Source organism: Toxotes jaculatrix, chromosome 14, assembly GCF_017976425.1.
Source record: "Toxotes jaculatrix isolate fToxJac2 chromosome 14, fToxJac2.pri, whole genome shotgun sequence".
In the NCBI taxonomy this organism is placed as follows: Eukaryota; Metazoa; Chordata; class Actinopteri; family Toxotidae; genus Toxotes; species Toxotes jaculatrix.
Window position 1 is genome coordinate 12,198,277 of NC_054407.1, and position 16,713 is coordinate 12,214,989.

Here is a 16,713-nt window from a genome sequence, read left to right on the forward strand (position 1 = left end):
TTAAGTCCTTGGTATGGGTCCAGATCCAAAAACCCTGGATCCTACATTTCCCATAATGCAAACAATTGCATTTTTATAAAGCTTCCCCCAAAGTCACAGAAGACTTTACAGGAAAAGTAATACTCAAATGACCTTTACTTTATGTGCATAATAAATGTGCCCCTTTAGTTTCCTTGCACAAGATCAACAAAGTGTTATCTTATCTGCATACATTTACTTTATCTTGTCTTCTCTTGTCTTATAATTTAGGCAGTAACTGCTGTCTTTGTCCCAGACATACCAGCAAGCTGTACTGAATTCAGTCCTGTGAGAAACACTCAGGTTGTTTATTCAAGTGAAAAAAGTAACATGCCAATATACAACTAAGATCCCGACATTCAGATTTTTACTTGACTAAAAAAAATCTGAAGTATCATAAGTTCATTATGCCTCATGGTTCCTTTCTATGTTATATACATTTATATAATATATAAATAATATATATACTCCTCAGTGTAGCTGTCAGATAGTGGAGTAAAAGGGCCAATGTCTCTGTCAGGAATGTGGTAAATCAGAAGCATCAAAATAGAAATATTCAAGTAAAACACAAGTACTTCAAGACTGTACTGAAGTAGTATTCGAGTGAATGTACTCTTTGCACCACTGACCGCTGTGTAAAAAATATGCCTGAGAGGTACAAAAAAATAACCATAAAATCTTAACAACCTTACAGTAAAATTATGGGCAGAAATTACACCCCATAACTGGGCTGTTATGTGCTACAATAAGAGCATATAACGCTATGGTATGCATCCTTGTTGTCATACACACAATCAGGTTTCATACAACAGTGAATTTTCCTCTGATACCCTGAAGAAAAGCCCACGTCTTCAGTGTTGAACAAGTTCATCTCTAGCCTGTTGATGTCGCTCTTGCTCCTCTACCACTCGGAGTCCCACTACCCCCCACACACACACGCACACACTCGCGCTTCAAACCCGGATGGATGACTTCACCGTTCTGCCCGGGTTTCCTTTATGATCCCGGGATCTCCCACTTCCCTCACCAGACATCATCCAGCAACAGAGGCGAACACAGCTCCCTCTCTCTCTCTCTCTCATACACACAGACACACATACACACGCTTATAACACTGTCTCTCCCCGCAGCTGCAACACATCCAGAGACCACAGAAAGACCACAACAGCACCCGGACCTTAGACGCTGGCACCATCCACATCGACTTACACCCAGAGAGGATCCCAGCAGGAGAGACACCGTCCGCTGCAAACTTGCAAAAAATCAAGAAAAAGGATCTACGGCACAGAACCTCTGAGGGAGACTTTTATCTACTTTTTTCTTAACCTCCAGACGCCTGTGACCCTTCTCCGTTGTGCCACAATGTCCGAGGTGCTGCCATACAACGAGGGGAAAATGAGCGGTTACGGGGCGGACAGCGAGGTCAGTCAGATGTCCTTTAGCTGCGGACTGCAGGACACAAACGCCTTTTTCGCTTCGTCGCAGGCGAAAAGACCCCCAAAGCTTGGACAGATCGGCAGAGCCAAGCGAGGTAAAGGATGGTTAAATACATTTATTTAAAAAAAAAAAAAAAAAAGAATGTTTACACTCAGGGGATGTTGTCACTATAATTCATATTTGGTCAGATATATTTGAAAATGGGCAAAATGTAGGAATACTGCAAAGTTGTAATTCGTGCTTTCTCTTTCAAATACATCTTGTTTTATACAGAATATTCCTTTACAATCGTGACATTGTCTCACGGGTCAGTGGTTAACATTCAGACTGTTTACATACATGCACCAAAAACGATCTTCACACGCACACACAGGACACACCCGGTGCTGTAGCCATCAAACAACAGGGTTAAACAGTAAGGACACGAGCCTGGCTCATCGCCATCGCCGGGAATGAGTTGTTTTCACCAAGTGCGCGTATGTCGACGCTTGGGGGGGGGGGGGGTTGCAACACTGCTTTTATTTATTTATTTATTTATTTATCTATCTATCTACCTACCTACCTGCAACTGCGCTACAGTCACATTTCCTCTCACTTGCTTTGATTATTCATTGCGCCATATTCCCCTCCACTGTAGGCTGTGAATAGGAAGTGGACATTATAGTCAAGAAAATCGAGACTTAGAATAATAAAAGCCATAATAATCGGTCCCTATAGGGATGTTATAGAAATCTCAGCTGTCATGGTCTCAGTAAACATCCTCTTCCCTGTTCTCTCTCACAGTGGTCATCGAGGACGACCGAATAGACGAGGTCCTGAAGGGGATGACAGACAAGTCTTCACCCGGCGTTTAAACGTGAACGATGCCTTGCAGACTTTTTTAATTTTGATCACCGATTTGAAGCACTTGTCGGCTGTGCATGTTCGAGGATTTGCGGGAGAAAACGGCGGCCACGAAGCGAGGACGGGATGATGGAAGGGACTGAAGAAAGGGGGAAAAAACGGAGAAAAGAAGAGAAATGAGGAAGATGGTGACAGAGAGATGAAGAAAGAATGAGACTGAGAAAAAAGAGAGAGAAAAGAGATTGAAAGAGAAAGAGAGAGAGAGAGAGACAGACTCTGGAAAAGATCAAGATTTATCATGGGATTGCTGGCAATTCTTCAAACGAATCCCGATTTTAACTACTGCTGCGCAGCAAGATGTTGAGATGGCGGACACTGGTCTGTATCTCAACCTCTGCTGACTCTAATGATGGATGAACTTGTCATTACTTCACGACCATCTCTTTTTTTCCTTTCCAAAAGCGCTGTAAGAAACAAAATACTGCAACTGGAGGCTGAAGCTAAATCCCAGCCCTGTTTCAATAAGTTGTACAGTAGGTAGGCTAAGCTCTCAGACCCCCCCCCCCCCCCCCCCCCCCCCCCACACTCTCCCCCTCCCCTCTCTCCCCTTTCCTTCCTCCTTTAGGCTTTGCTTTGTTGATTCAGTCGGCGACGGTGCATTCAAGGGAGCTGTCCTTTCAGCACTGGTCCAATGCATTCCTGTTGCTGCTAAACGCTTTTTTAAAAAACAAAAAAACAAAAAACAGACCAACCAAACTCTTGAGTCTACTAAATAGAGGAGACCCATTGTATGTAAAAACATATATCCGAGGACGGTGCAATGTTAATGTTTTCTGTAGTAGAGCCCCATTTGTTTTTGGTTTTTGGCCCTCAAACAGCATTAGGCCGCAGATTAAAACCGAACCACAGGCTACATTTTTCTTCTTCTTCTTCTTCTTCTTCTTGCATTAACCATCAGTGGTTAAAGGTGTAGGCTGGCACCTTCATGTATTTACACCTGCACATATCTTTTTTTTTTTCCACCTCTCTTTTTCTTTTTGCATTTTCAAATGCTCAGATATCTACAGAGGCCAGCAGAGATGTGGGGAACTATAGTAAATGTTTAAAATAGTAGTCATGAAATTGATGGGAAAAAAAAAAATGCTTTCTATCATTTGGTTATTTTAATTTTGCAATTATTCGTGTTTCGTCTTCTATAAATTTAAAGTTTTTTCTCCATCTATTTGCATGAACTTTCACTCCGGTGCCAACATAGGTGCCACCACTCTTACCCTGGCACGCTTCTTTTTAACAAAAGTCATATTTGTATTTTTATATCTAAATATTTGTTATTTAAATGATATGCTAGTCTATCGTCTTACAATTCATCAACAAAAATATTTCTACTTTAGAGAGGATATACAGAGTGAGACTAGGCTTCATAGAGGAGAATCTAAGATTTTGGTGGACTGGTCTCATTCTATATCAGAGGTCGGACGTTTTTTAAAGACTAACTGAATGTGTCTGGGGTTTTTGCACACATCAATGTTAAACTATTATTAAGAAATCGTATACTGTGACTTGAGCTTCGTTGATGAATTTGTTAGAAAATGGCAGTTTTAGAGTATATTGCACTGTTTACGAGTATCCTCAAATAACACGTTGTTATTTGACCGATTTTGGACATTACAGTTTTTTTGTTTTGTTTATTTAATTTTATTTTTTTGTTTATTTTGTACCATTATTTTAAAGAAACTGGATATGGTTTGTTGTGCATGAAACCTTAATATTTTCAATAATGAAACATCGTTTTATGAAGCAAAAAAGCAACAAAAATGTCATGACATTCTAAGAATGAGTCATTGTATATTATGATGCCATTTTCACTGTATTTGGTGAATTAATAAATGGTGAAAGAAAATGTTAATGTGATTCTTTGGCATGGCTTCTGTCCCAAGACGGTTTTTACTGAGAATTCAATGGACGATGACAAACAATGGGCCAGCATCATAGTGGCTTGGGCTTGTTCTCTGACTGAAAAGAAGAAAAACAGCACATTAGGCAGGAAAAATAAACTATAGAGCTTTAGTGAAAACAAAACATACACATAGTTGCACCTTTTAGGGCATCAGTCAAGGGCTGGACCAGACCTCCACAGCCATCAATTCAGTGACAGTAAATACTGAACCTTAATTAAAGAGTGGTGAAGAAACAGTGATCCATCTGTTAAGCTGTTAAACAGCTCTGTGCTGGCCTACGCTAGTGAATCCATTAAACCACAGACCCCTGGGGAGCCACGACTGGCCACATGATCATCTATCAAAGCCTGGCTGTACAGTGTCCTCATACAGTAGCTGCCAAACAAAACCTACAGCAGGCCTGAAAACACTCACTTTAGTTCGTCCAAGAAACACCTACGTACAGTTTATCAACCTCAAAAATCAAGCAACCAACATGTTCTGTGGGTCATGATAGTGTTTCCAAGCCTTTACTGTCCACACATACCCACACAGCCCTATCAGACGGGCTGAACTGTCCTTCCATTGTTCCATTTTTGACAGATGGGACTGTCTCTGTGGAATTATTTGATAGCGTTTGTCCTCACAGAGGACAAAGTGGATGTAGTAAATCCATACAGGACACTGTAATCCTGGAAGCTATGTTTAAGCTTGGTGGCTTTCTACTTTTGTCCAGTGGTTCATCATGTTTGCAGACATACAAGTATCTGGAGTGGCTGAATCTGGACATTTCAACCATGTATGTATTAATTTTAGCTTTTTCTTGGCTTTTTGCTAGTTACTTTCTACACAATCAACCAGTTCTTATAAAGGTGTTACACCTGATCCAGACTGGTGGAAAACCTACTAGCTATTCAGACTAACATAGTAGGTTTCTGTGAGAATAAACATACTAAATATCATCATCACTGCCATTTGTAATACTACCTGTGGCCATTTGTGTGTTTATTTTCCTCCCAAACACAAATTTGTGGATGTATTTTTTTATCCAATTTTTTGTTATTTTTCGAATCAGCTGAGCTACTCCACAACCTTCACCTTGGCTCTGAAACACGGCTTTTGTTGAATCAACAGATCTGTGAAATCAGGTGAAAGTGTCAGGTGGAGTAAAAGGTGAAGCATACTGTACTACACACCTTGCCAACAGTGTCAGTCCGGAAATTGTGTCATTTGATATCACCCCTCCTCCACCTGGGGTACACAAACCTTCACGGCACTGACTAATAAAAATGAACTTCCTCGTAAAATCAAAACCATTTCCTGGACATCTCAGAGCAGTTAGGACATTTGGGAAAACACCTGCAGTATCAGGACACATCTATAAAAAGCTACATGTTCTGACGACAACACATCCAACACTGATCCTTGTATTACTCTGAATTGCACTTCACTCTCATAACAGCATATCACCACGGCGTCATCAGTGCCATTATTGACTGTCCTGATAACATCAGCACCGGACTGAATGAACACATAGAGCTATCGATCATATTGTTGTTGCGGATGTTGTGTGTGTGTGTGTGGCTGTCTCAGGGCATGGACAATTACACTTTACACAGTGATAGGCAGACCTGGAAGGCCGGAACCGGACCAACATATTTGGGCAGATATTGAATTGTGCCAGCCCTGCTACACGCCTCTCTCCCTGTCACGAGTCTGACCAAGGACATGTGACTTTTACAGTAATTCACTGAAGTCCTACTACCAATAGTGCTGCTGTATGGTTCGTCCTTCAGTGTTGTAATCTAATTTATCATTTTTTCACTATTTTCAGGTTGAAGGATGTTACTAATGTGTCTAAAACAAAACGTCAACAACTATTGAGAGATAATAGACAAAGGACTGACGGCTCAGGTGACATATTGCTTCATCACAGTATACAAGGCCAGTGTAATCAGTTCTGAACCTAGCCCTTGTAGACAGGCTGATGTCAGTATCAGGTATCCTTTGGTAGATAAATAACAATAAATTGCAGTAGAGAAATAAAGACATGTTTCAGGAAATTGAGAAACGTTTCTATAATATACTTCGTCCAAGGACAGTTTATGACATTTATTGTTCAGCCACACTTGTGTTTTCATAATTCTTTCACATCAAATATAGAGCAATAGGGGAAAATGCTTCTTTGCTTTCTACACAAGAGTTAGCCACAATTTGTGCCTCTCATGTAATACCATTATATTATAGTGTAAAAAAAACCCAAAAAAAACCCAACAAAAATCTCAGGAGGATGGTAAACAACAATAACTACTGTTCTAAATGTTTTTCCTAAATCCTTAAAGATGTTTTCCAACCATCTTGGGTGTTGTGAGATGTGTTGTTGCTTACCAACACCTCTACAGCTCAGCAGTGAACATGTTATGTTCGGTCAATATATTGATGGGTCAAGCTCTGTCTGAAACAAATTTCACTACTGCATTTTGAGTCTCTGTGTCCATGTCAGGCAGACGTCTGTGTTTATTTACACTGCTCCGTGAGCTCGAAGAGATGAGAAGAATAAACTACAGGCTACAAGTGGGTGACAAATTTAAAGAAAAACTAACGTTAAGTGTAAAGTGTTTGGCTTCCATGCTGTAACAGCTTCACCGCCTCTCAGCACAGACTCAACACAAACTCTACCAGAGGGATGGACACCATTCTTCCAAAAGATATTCCCTGATTTTTTGTTGATAGTGGTGGAGAGCGCTGTGTAACACTTCTCTCCAATATCTAGTTCAGGTGTTCAGCTGGGCTGAGATCTGGTGACTGTGAAGGCCGCAATATATGAGTCACATTATATTTCTGCTTATCATCAAGCCCTTTATAAAGGCATTTGAATTTGTTATATTCTCTGCTCATTTACTCTGGTTTTTCCTCTAAGTTGTCAGCCTCTGGTTTTATCAGACATTACTTTTCATGAGAGATAAAATCATTGTTGGTTATGGTCTTTTAATGGGATTTTCTGGTAATAAAAAAAAAAGATAAAACCTTCTCCTTTAATCTGTAAAGTAGGATGTCAGACTGGAACATCTCATGCAACAACTAATGAGCTTCTGTGCTCTGATGAGACTTGAGCTCATTCATTGTTTTACAGCTCTGAGGGTCAGAGGTCAGCTCACTGTTAGCTGGAGCTGTAGCTGTAACCCAGGGTCATTACGGATGACCTGGCAGATGGTCTGGGAGTGCAGGCCAACACGGGGGGTGGGGTTCAACACAGACACGCTGTAGACGCCTCCCCGGTGGACAGCCACTGTGTAACCACACACAAAGACATGACATGACAAACATGCAGACGTCTGTGTGTGCAAAAACAAACAAAATGCTAAAGCAGCAGCAGCGCAGACCACTGCAAATGTAAAGTGCCATTGTACCTACTGTCATCGACTCTCAAACACAAATACACACGTGGCGAAGCTCAGCTCTCGGTTCTAGGTTCAAATTGAGCGTGTTGTGCTGGGGACAGAGGCTTTGATCTGATTCCACTTTTGCCCCATCCTGAGTGGACATCCATTAATATTCCTCCTCCTGTTACATAAGCCTGCCATACAGTATATTATGCCATTATGCTGCCCCAGGGGAGACAGGCAGGATCTACTGAGATGCTGAAAGCAGCAGCAGTAGTGCTTTCTCTTAGTCCACAATGCATCAAATGCCAGTGATTCCCTCCATCATACCTACACTGATCTGCAGCAACTGGCTACACAGGCTGTAGGTAAAAGGAAAAATTCACTTTATTACATCTGTACTGATTAAAGTAACTGCTGAGATCTGGGGATGCAGCGGCCTTATCACAACAAAGTCTGACGGGGCAAGACAGATCAAGATATCAACATATTTTCTTTCGTAGAAGAAATAAATATGTCTTTCATTCTCTCCTATCCTGTTAATCATCTTGTGATTGCTGAGATAAAACCTCATCACAGAAGAAAACTGTGTGTGTACACAACAATTGTACAGTAAGGACAGTAAGTTAGACAGTTAGCTACAACCTCCAAGGCAGGGTCACATGACCAGCAGGGATAGCGGAGCTATACTACCACTAGCAAGCTAATTTGCTGGCATGTACACTGCCAGCTCACCACCACAGGCTGTGTAAGATGTATATATTAATATGAATAGAATAGAATTACAGAAATTTAAAGGGATCCTTAAATATCATCTGTAGAATTTTTTGTTTCAAAAAATTCAAAATTAGAGATAAAGAACAAAGAGAAAGTTTATTAAGAAGCTTCAGCTTGTTTTTCATCTTTGATTTGGAGTTTTACTCATTTTTCAAGGACACTTGTGTTATATTTTTCTCCACAGATTAATTATTACACTATGGCTAGAGAAGCTATGAAGTTGATGTTTACCACAGGAAGTTTGGGTAATGATTTTATTGTTTGTCTTTGTTTCATCTGGCTAACCTGGGGGTTTGTTTAAAATCCGTATGATGGTCTGATTGCATGTGTCTCTTGCCCCATTAGAATTCTTTGCAGAAACGTGGCTGCATTCCCAGATCTCAGAAATTAACGATGTTAGACTAGTGTTTTTAGGACTGATGGCCAACACAGTAAAAATAAGGCCATGGTTGTATGAGACCAGAATTTACCTTTAAGAATCACAGAAGAAGCTGAGTGCAGCTGCAGTAAGTAGACAGTTCAATGGGGTACAAACAGGCAGTAGTGCTGTGTCGTGATTCGGTTTAAACACAAACAGACAATCTGGCAGAAAAAAAAAAAAAACCTAGAGATGTAGACCTTTTAACTTGCATGAGCCCTCACACAACACCCACACCAAAGCACTCAGGGCCAATCGATGCAGACAGAGAGGGTAGAGTGGTGGTGGTGGTGAGAAGAAAAGTGATTGAGAGAGTAAAGCAGAGACAGAAAGACAAAAGAAAGACAGACGTAGAGGGAGACAGAGAGAGAGAGAGAGAGAGAGAGAGGCATTGAGCATGCAGTAGATTAGTGTTGTTGCTGCCCTTGGGCAGCAGAGCATGGAGGACAATTAGCAGCAGGAGAGAAAATTCTGGCTCCACTATCTCTCACACACTTTAACACACAACACTATATTAAATCATAGGCTCAGGCACCTGGATGACACAAGTGATCAGCTGAAGAAACACAGGCAGCACAGAAAAGGTTTGTGTTTAAGAGAAAATAATGACTAAACCTCTCCTGCATGAGGCCTGTGCCCTGCTCTGGGTGGTTACATAACTTAAGTCCAGTCAAGTTAAATCTCACTGTCGGGGTCTCTGCCATCGCACATCAGTCAGTCTGACTGAGGGAGCTGAAAACCAAATTTCAGTTTATTTACATATTGACAGAGCAGAAATGGAAGTCCGAATGAGGAAAACGAGGGGAAAATGACAATCATGAAAAGATCAAACTCTCCATAAGCAGGGACATCCACAACCTCTCTCCATCCACAGTGAGAGCTGAATCCATCAGATGTTTTTATGTCCCGGTGCCGCAGTGAGGCCCGCTACGCCCATCCCCCCCGTCACCAAGCCTCTATTGTCAATATCAAACCCACTGCCACTTAAGACTTACATAAGCAGCCTCTTGTCATCCATCCTGCCAGGCCAAACAGGGGCCGGCCTTTTTTTTTGTTGTTGTTCTTGTTGTTTTGTTTTGTTTTTTAACCCTCGTGTTCAGGTAGTCAGAGCACTGCACCCATTCGTCACCATGGAAACCAAATAATAGCCGGTCTATCCAATGAGGTTTACCCAGAGACAATGAGAGGGAGTGTGTGTGTGTGTGTGTGTGTGTTAGGAGGTATTTACAGAATGGGTGCAACCATTACTATCTGGTTGTGATACAGAGCAGTCAATCACTTCACAGCGACAGCAGCAAACCTTAGGACTGGAGTTTCCAGTTATTCTGGAATCAAAAACTCTAGAAATGCTACTATATGGACACTGTGGTGAGACAGTTTTGTTAACGGTTGTTTCAATGATAAAAAAAAAGAACTTTCATTCTCAACTATCAAGCCAATAAGTTTTGCTAAATCCAACCACAGTAGTCATCCAGTCTTACCCTGAGCAACCTTAACTCGGCATGGCAGGCCTGTCAGGCTTTGTATTTCTCCTCATGTTGAAGTGTCCATGGAGCTGTGGCAAGAGGGATACTTGGAGTTTGGAGGAGGGTCTCTTCTTTTGTCAGCCGTTACAACACTAAAAGCACAAAAGCAAAACAAAAAAAGTGTAAGGAATGGATTAAACACTGGGTTTATCCTCTCTAATATAAGCTGCAACAGTTAGCATGTCTGGCGAGAGTAACAAGAGTAACCCAGCTTTACTTCAAAGGCCAAAGAGCATGTCATTAACTACCTACATTAGTCTGTGGCAGTTACAGCTTATGTTAAAAAAAGATGAATCTCTGGATGTGAAGCCTGGTCTCTGGTGTGACAGTCATCCACCGGCCCTCCACCCCAACCAGCAAACTCTCTCACACTGGTTAGGCCTCTCATAGTATTTTCTCCTGTAAAGTTAAAAAAGAAAACAGTGTGTGAAAGCATGAAAAAGTGTGTAAGCTAAGCCAAAGAGGGCTATGTTGGAAAAAAAGCAACAGAGCTTAACATACTGCCCATGCTATGACTGATTCGTTCAATTCCATGAGTGCTGGGCGACTTCTATCTGCAGAGGAAGATCGTGCGATACGATTGAAAGCTCCAGCACAGCTGCCTCATGGCGAGACTGCTTAGTTACCATTAAAGTTAAACAAACTACCATGTTACACCATCAGAAAAATCGCGGAAAAGAAGACGAGCCATCTGAAAAATCACACACCTTTTTTTTTTTCTCCCAAGTCTTAAAAATAGGCAGTAATTAGATCTCAGTGGAGAATTAAAAATAAATGATTTCTACTTTATTAATGTGGTCCCCCCCCTCCAGTCACCAGCCTTCCTGCCTGTCTGCACGCCTGGTCCTCTCTCCCCTCTCTGGTCTATATTTAAGCAGCAGAGAGCACAGGACCCGAGACTCATCTCATGTTTCCTCAACAAATAACACATAGGGTGAGCTGTTACTTGTATATGCATGTGTATGTGCCCTCACACAGCATAGGTATGCTTGACAGGTGTGTCAAACACTGCGTATCTCCATTAGCAGCTTTTCTCTGGAATCTAATCTGGAATCTTTGGGACAGATGCAAACAACCCCGACATAAGGGGAAACTCTGACTGACATAACAGAAACAGACTTTACATGCAGGCTGGTGCTGCTGTTATGTACTGTGTCTAGACATGCCAGTTTGTCTGGCAAATTGTGCAACACTGACAGGCACAGGCACAAAATCCAAAACAGTTGAATCTTTCTTTTATGCAGGGAGACACTGGGAGGTAAAACTGGCTAATGACTGATAAAAGTTTATATCATGAACTGCACTTGATCAGAGGATGATAGCAGCACGGACAGAAAATCATGAGAAAAAAGATGAACCACAATGAGCGATAGTGAAAACGGCTATAAATTCATTCCATAACAATAACAATTAAACTGACCGTATAATGATAAAATGATATAAACATTGAAAACATATGCAAAACCACTGTCCATGGTAGGATAAAGCAAACAATTTATTTGTTTCACTGTGGAGTTTTTCTTGAAGCAGTTTTCCCTTCGACATCTCCTGGTATAATGGACCATTTTAGGCACTACTGTTATAAGGAGCCAGAGGCACTGTCTTTGTGGTGTTGTGTGCCGTTGCCTGATTTCTATGCACTTGTGAGCTGACCTGAGTCTGACCTACCATTCATTGGCCATTTTGAATCTGAGGGACCCAGTCACTAACAGGAACACTCTATGCATATAGATTGCTATGAATCTTACAGTTTACTACTGCTGCAAGGTTTCTCCATCACATAAATATGTGGTGGAGAAAGGGCCTAGAGGAGAGTGTGCAGTCTACACATTTTCTTACTGGTGGCTTTTTAGTTAAAAACACTCCTGTAGGTTTGCTGGTGCAAGTTTTTTTTTTTTCTTTTTAGATTGGTAGGTTAATAAAGCATTTTGTTTGGTTTTTGTTTTCCAAAGGAGGAGGCACAACCATTCCCCCCATGTTGAGAGAACCGTTTTGTTTATGTGATGAGTATGCAAATATGTTTTGTAAATGGTCTGGACGTGTAAATAAACACCACACATTGTCTTTTGATGCATCACTATTCTGTCTTAAACATCCTTTTGGATTTTGAGCATCCATGTGATGGAATGCCTTGTAATTTTAAAATGTATCTAAATCATTTGTTTACTTAAAAACAGACAATCCCACCTAGTTTTCTAAACAATTTCTCAACTGAATTTATAGAAAATGTATTGCTGTCTTTTAGAAAATTACATCTAGACCACAATTAAAAATACACAGAAGTTCATTCTTACAAAATATCACAAAAACAGTGAGGTAGAGATTTGGGGTAAGAAAGGAAGTTTCTGTCATATTTGTGAGGATGGAGAATTTTCATTTTCTGAGAGTAAAGATTCCTTTAGACAATCCAGATATTCTACAAGTCAATATTAGACAGGAAGTCATCCTTATCCTCATTTTGTGTCGTGGTGCTCCTGGTTGGTGGCGATTTGGTGTCCTCGAGTAGCTTTTTCTCCAGAGCTGCGTCTTCTGGACTAAGCTGCTCTCCTTTCGTCATCACATACACAAAATATTCAAAGCCTTCTCCGTAACTGAACTGTTTGATCGACCAGTTGTACTCGGCGCGAGCGTAGAGGCGTTTCCTGAAGAACGGCTGGGCGAAGGTAACTGAGACAAACCGTCCTCCAGGTTTCAAGCAGCGGCTGATCTGGGAGAAGAACAATGAAAGAGGAGAGGAAGAGTATTAGGAGACTTTACCGACACACTACATAACCACTGAGGCCCACAACATTATAATTCCCCACCACCACTATCATTACCAGCAATCTCCTCCGCCACATAAGCAGCCAGTTACTGAATTATTTGAGACTGACAGGATAATTTATATGTTTGACAACTGGATACTGAAAGGCCGACAATGCATCACTAGCAAACGTCTCAGGCATTATATAACCTACAATCATTTGATCAATTGCCTTTAGCTGTTTTTTAATGCTAATATCACTGAAACATTTCTGGGAACACAACATGATTTGTAAAATGAATTTGCTCCTGGGTAATTGCTTAGGAATCATAAAGGGAAGCTACGTTTTATACAACCTGAGTTCTATTTTTGTAGCTCCAGCCATTAGTAATTACTTTAGTAAATATTACTAAAACATACTACACTACTATACGTTTCTAAAAAACAGGTCCAATGGGGCAACAAGCAACAAACCATAGGGTTAGTGAAATTTATCTGGAAGAAAAAACTACATCTAAGTTTAAAATCTGTATTATCGACTGAGTGGTCCATTTTTTTCCTTGCCCCATTTGTTGCTGTGTTTTGAGATCTCAGTAAATACTTACTTACAGTAAATGCTTTGTAGAGTGCAGGTACAGTTATCACAACCAATAAAATCAAGGGCCAGAGCAATGGCAATAAAACCCAAGTTCTCATATATTGTAGTTTTTCGCTAAAGGAAATGCTGTGAGAGGAGCAATCTTCTAAATGAAGTCTAATGTCTGTAGCTTGGTAAATATCTTAAGAATGAAATTCCACCTATGTCACAGATACTTCTGATCATCTGTCAAACACCAAACATCCTAAAATCAGCCACTGAGCCAAACGTTAAGCACTGAGCTTTTCAGTCCACAGTGCCGGCTGCTTAGCAATGCAGTCTGATAACGTGGTGTGACAGCACGAAAACTGTGAGGGTCCCTCCATATGAATAATTGTTGTTCTGGGTCCATCATCCTTCCCCTGTGTCGATCGTTCGTGTGAGATACACGTGTGCATCAGGACACAGTAAACGAGAGATCTGCAGAGCTCAGGCAAACGAGAGAACACAGACACAAACACAAGCATGCAGAGACACATTTAGCTACACTTTGGCAGGGAGTTTCTCCAGAGACAGAAGTGTGTGTGGGAGTGAAAGGGACAGAATCTGCAGAACACTGAGCAGTGAGCAAAATGCTGTTTGTGTTGATATAACAAACATGTCAGCGGGGTTGACGCATTGTCCTGGTGCACAGTTAGAGAATGACTACAGGCACACAGCACATTTAAATGTAACAAGTTAGTACAAACCTGCTCATAACTAGTGGCTGATCCTCAGAGTTGGGGATTTGGGTCTCATGATTTGGACTCGTGTCAGACTCAAGTTACGAATCTGGTGACTTAAAAAAATCTGTACTTGACAAAATCAAAAAAGACTTGCGGCTAATTCTTGTCCACTCCAGAACATTTAAAAAAAACATTTAAAATGTTAAAAGTAAAACTGATCCATGTTTTAATAAGTTATGACAAATGGATTATCACTGTGACAAATGAGCAAACTCCATCCGCAGATGAAGACAAGATATGGTTGAAATGGACACCCATGTTCCAAGGGTTCAGCTAACCAAACATAAACATGTAAAAAAAGTGTTCTAGAGACATGCAGCACTGACAAAATTAAAAGTTATTTTGGTCATATATATATATATATATATATATATATATATATATATATATATATATATATATATATATATATATAGTAGTTTCCCATTATGCATGTATAATGGGAAACTACTGCATGGTCTCTGTGGATGGCTCCATGCCTGAGCTTTGAAGGTAGAGGATCTGGTGCTGAGCTCACGTGTGACTATCATGAAAGCTGGCATGGTAATTTCATGCAGGTACCCAGGACAGAGGAGTTGTGGTTTGCACAGTAAGCTGTGGTGGACCAAAGTTGCCCCCCCCCCCCCCCACCGCGCCTTTGGTCTTTGGAGAGAAGCGTCGCTCTGAGACGAGCACGTGTATTCTGCTCTTCTCACATGATTCATCTCCACCAGCAAGCAGCTCGAGCATGAATTATTCACTCTCCACTGTGACATGGAGGAGAAGCAAGACAAAGGGTGGAGAGGTCATTGGATATGGTATAAAATGAGTAATATAATGCACAGAAATGGGAGAGAGCAGGGTATGGTGATCTAGATTAGAAAGAGCCTCACAAAAATATGATGGGGAGTTGAAAGTACTTAGAGCTGAAGTTATGACAGTCATTAATAATGGACTGGATTGAATATTTTTTCATAATCTTGCTATACTGTTGTCGTTGGTCCATACAACTTAACTGTTCCTCAAACAAATAATATATACTGTATATACTGAACAGACCAGTTCCTTAATTTGCCTGTCTCTGGAGATAGATGTCAGGTGAAATCTCACATTTAATGATTAGAAATACTGCACCTTTTCAGGAAAAATGTTGCCTGTACATTATTTTGTGATGAATGCAGAAATAGTTTGCAAATGTGTGATTTTAAAGGAACAATCCACAAGACTGCCAACAAGCATATTTCCCAAACTTTTGTAGACTTTGTATCCAGTACCACACTGCCACCTATTCACTTTCTACATGTGATATATCCATAACATAAAACATGTATGGCAGCTCTGGAGCTGCTGAAAGGCATATTGTTTGTCTCTTTACAGCACTAAGTGTTACCCTGCCTTAAATGTTTGTGTTGAAGTAGCCTCAGCAAGTGCTGGGCCTCTCTCTTTCGTGATATTGATCTTCTTATCTGACTCTGGGTAAAGCAAATCTCACCAGTGGGGATAAAACATAAAAACAAGCTGTTAAATTCACCTCCACCAACACATCAACGGCTTATACTGTTGTTATGGTGAACGCATATAACAAGAAGCAACATTAGCATTCATCAGGAGTCATGTTTCTGGCCCCCTGATGAATATATATTTGGTATTTACTATCCATCTTTAGGTGCTGTATATTTGAGTTGTGCAGATAGAGTATGGTGTATCTATTGGAGCTTTTTAGCTGAAAACAGCTGAGGCTGACGAGACAGTACCATGCAGTAAGCATGAGGGTTGTAAAACCAAAACATTTAGCTAAATGAGGCTAAAAAGCTCTGTAGAACTGCAGAAATAGCTGTTGATTCTGGTCCTACGAGTGACCCTTTAAGTGATTTTCATTTTCAATCTTGGTATCGAAAATGCTGCAGGTTTAAAACTAACATGCAAACTGAGAAAAAGGTGTGCATGTCTTCTCCTTTTCCTTTAAAAAACAGACACTGACAGTTTCCTCAGAAGACCAGACCTCTTGTCGGATTACTGAGACAGATGTCAAAGCACAGGGGGAGCCTTTCAGAAGGTTTCATTGAGTGAGTAAACAGGAGTGGGAGTCCTGACTTCACCCCTTCAGCCATTATTCATGACATTAAGATGTATGCGTGCTCTCTCTGTACCTGGGCAGTGTAACTCCAGAGCCTTATGTCACAGGTGGCTGGAGGACTGACGTCACTGGAACCCAAGACGACGGCAAACTATAGCGAACGAGTCAGCTATAACCGTGACTGCTAGACAGCTACGCTGGCAGTTGGAGGAC

The 16,713-nt window shown here is 40.9% G+C and overlaps 2 protein-coding genes and 1 long non-coding RNA gene across 4 annotated transcripts in view; 1 reads left to right on the forward strand and 2 right to left on the reverse strand.

Moving 5' to 3' along the window:
- Positions 1-1,059: 1,059 nt before the first annotated feature.
- On the forward strand, positions 1,060-4,153 carry camk2n1a (calcium/calmodulin-dependent protein kinase II inhibitor 1a). Its single transcript, XM_041056261.1, has 2 exons — positions 1,060-1,549; positions 2,239-4,153. Exons 1-2 carry the CDS (start codon positions 1,381-1,383, stop codon positions 2,307-2,309), a joined length of 240 nt encoding a protein of 79 aa, XP_040912195.1. The 5' UTR covers positions 1,060-1,380; the 3' UTR covers positions 2,310-4,153.
- A 33-nt stretch (positions 4,154-4,186) lies between these two features.
- LOC121193800 lies at positions 4,187-11,176 on the reverse strand. Its single transcript, XR_005895319.1, has 6 exons — positions 11,047-11,176; positions 10,841-10,893; positions 10,592-10,738; positions 10,295-10,431; positions 7,439-7,524; positions 4,187-4,311 (listed from the first exon to the last, which is right to left on the reverse strand). It is a non-coding gene; the product is annotated as an uncharacterized LOC121193800 (long non-coding RNA).
- A 993-nt stretch (positions 11,177-12,169) lies between these two features.
- The window catches only part of ece2a (endothelin converting enzyme 2a), a 65,241-nt gene continuing 60,697 nt past the window's right edge, over positions 12,170-16,713 (reverse strand). For both annotated transcript variants that reach the window (XM_041055497.1, XM_041055498.1), the window contains exon 4: positions 12,170-13,046. In XM_041055497.1, coding sequence (XP_040911431.1) covers positions 12,756-13,046 — 291 coding nt within the window. In that variant the 3' untranslated portion in view covers positions 12,170-12,755. The remainder of the gene's footprint in view (positions 13,047-16,713) is intronic.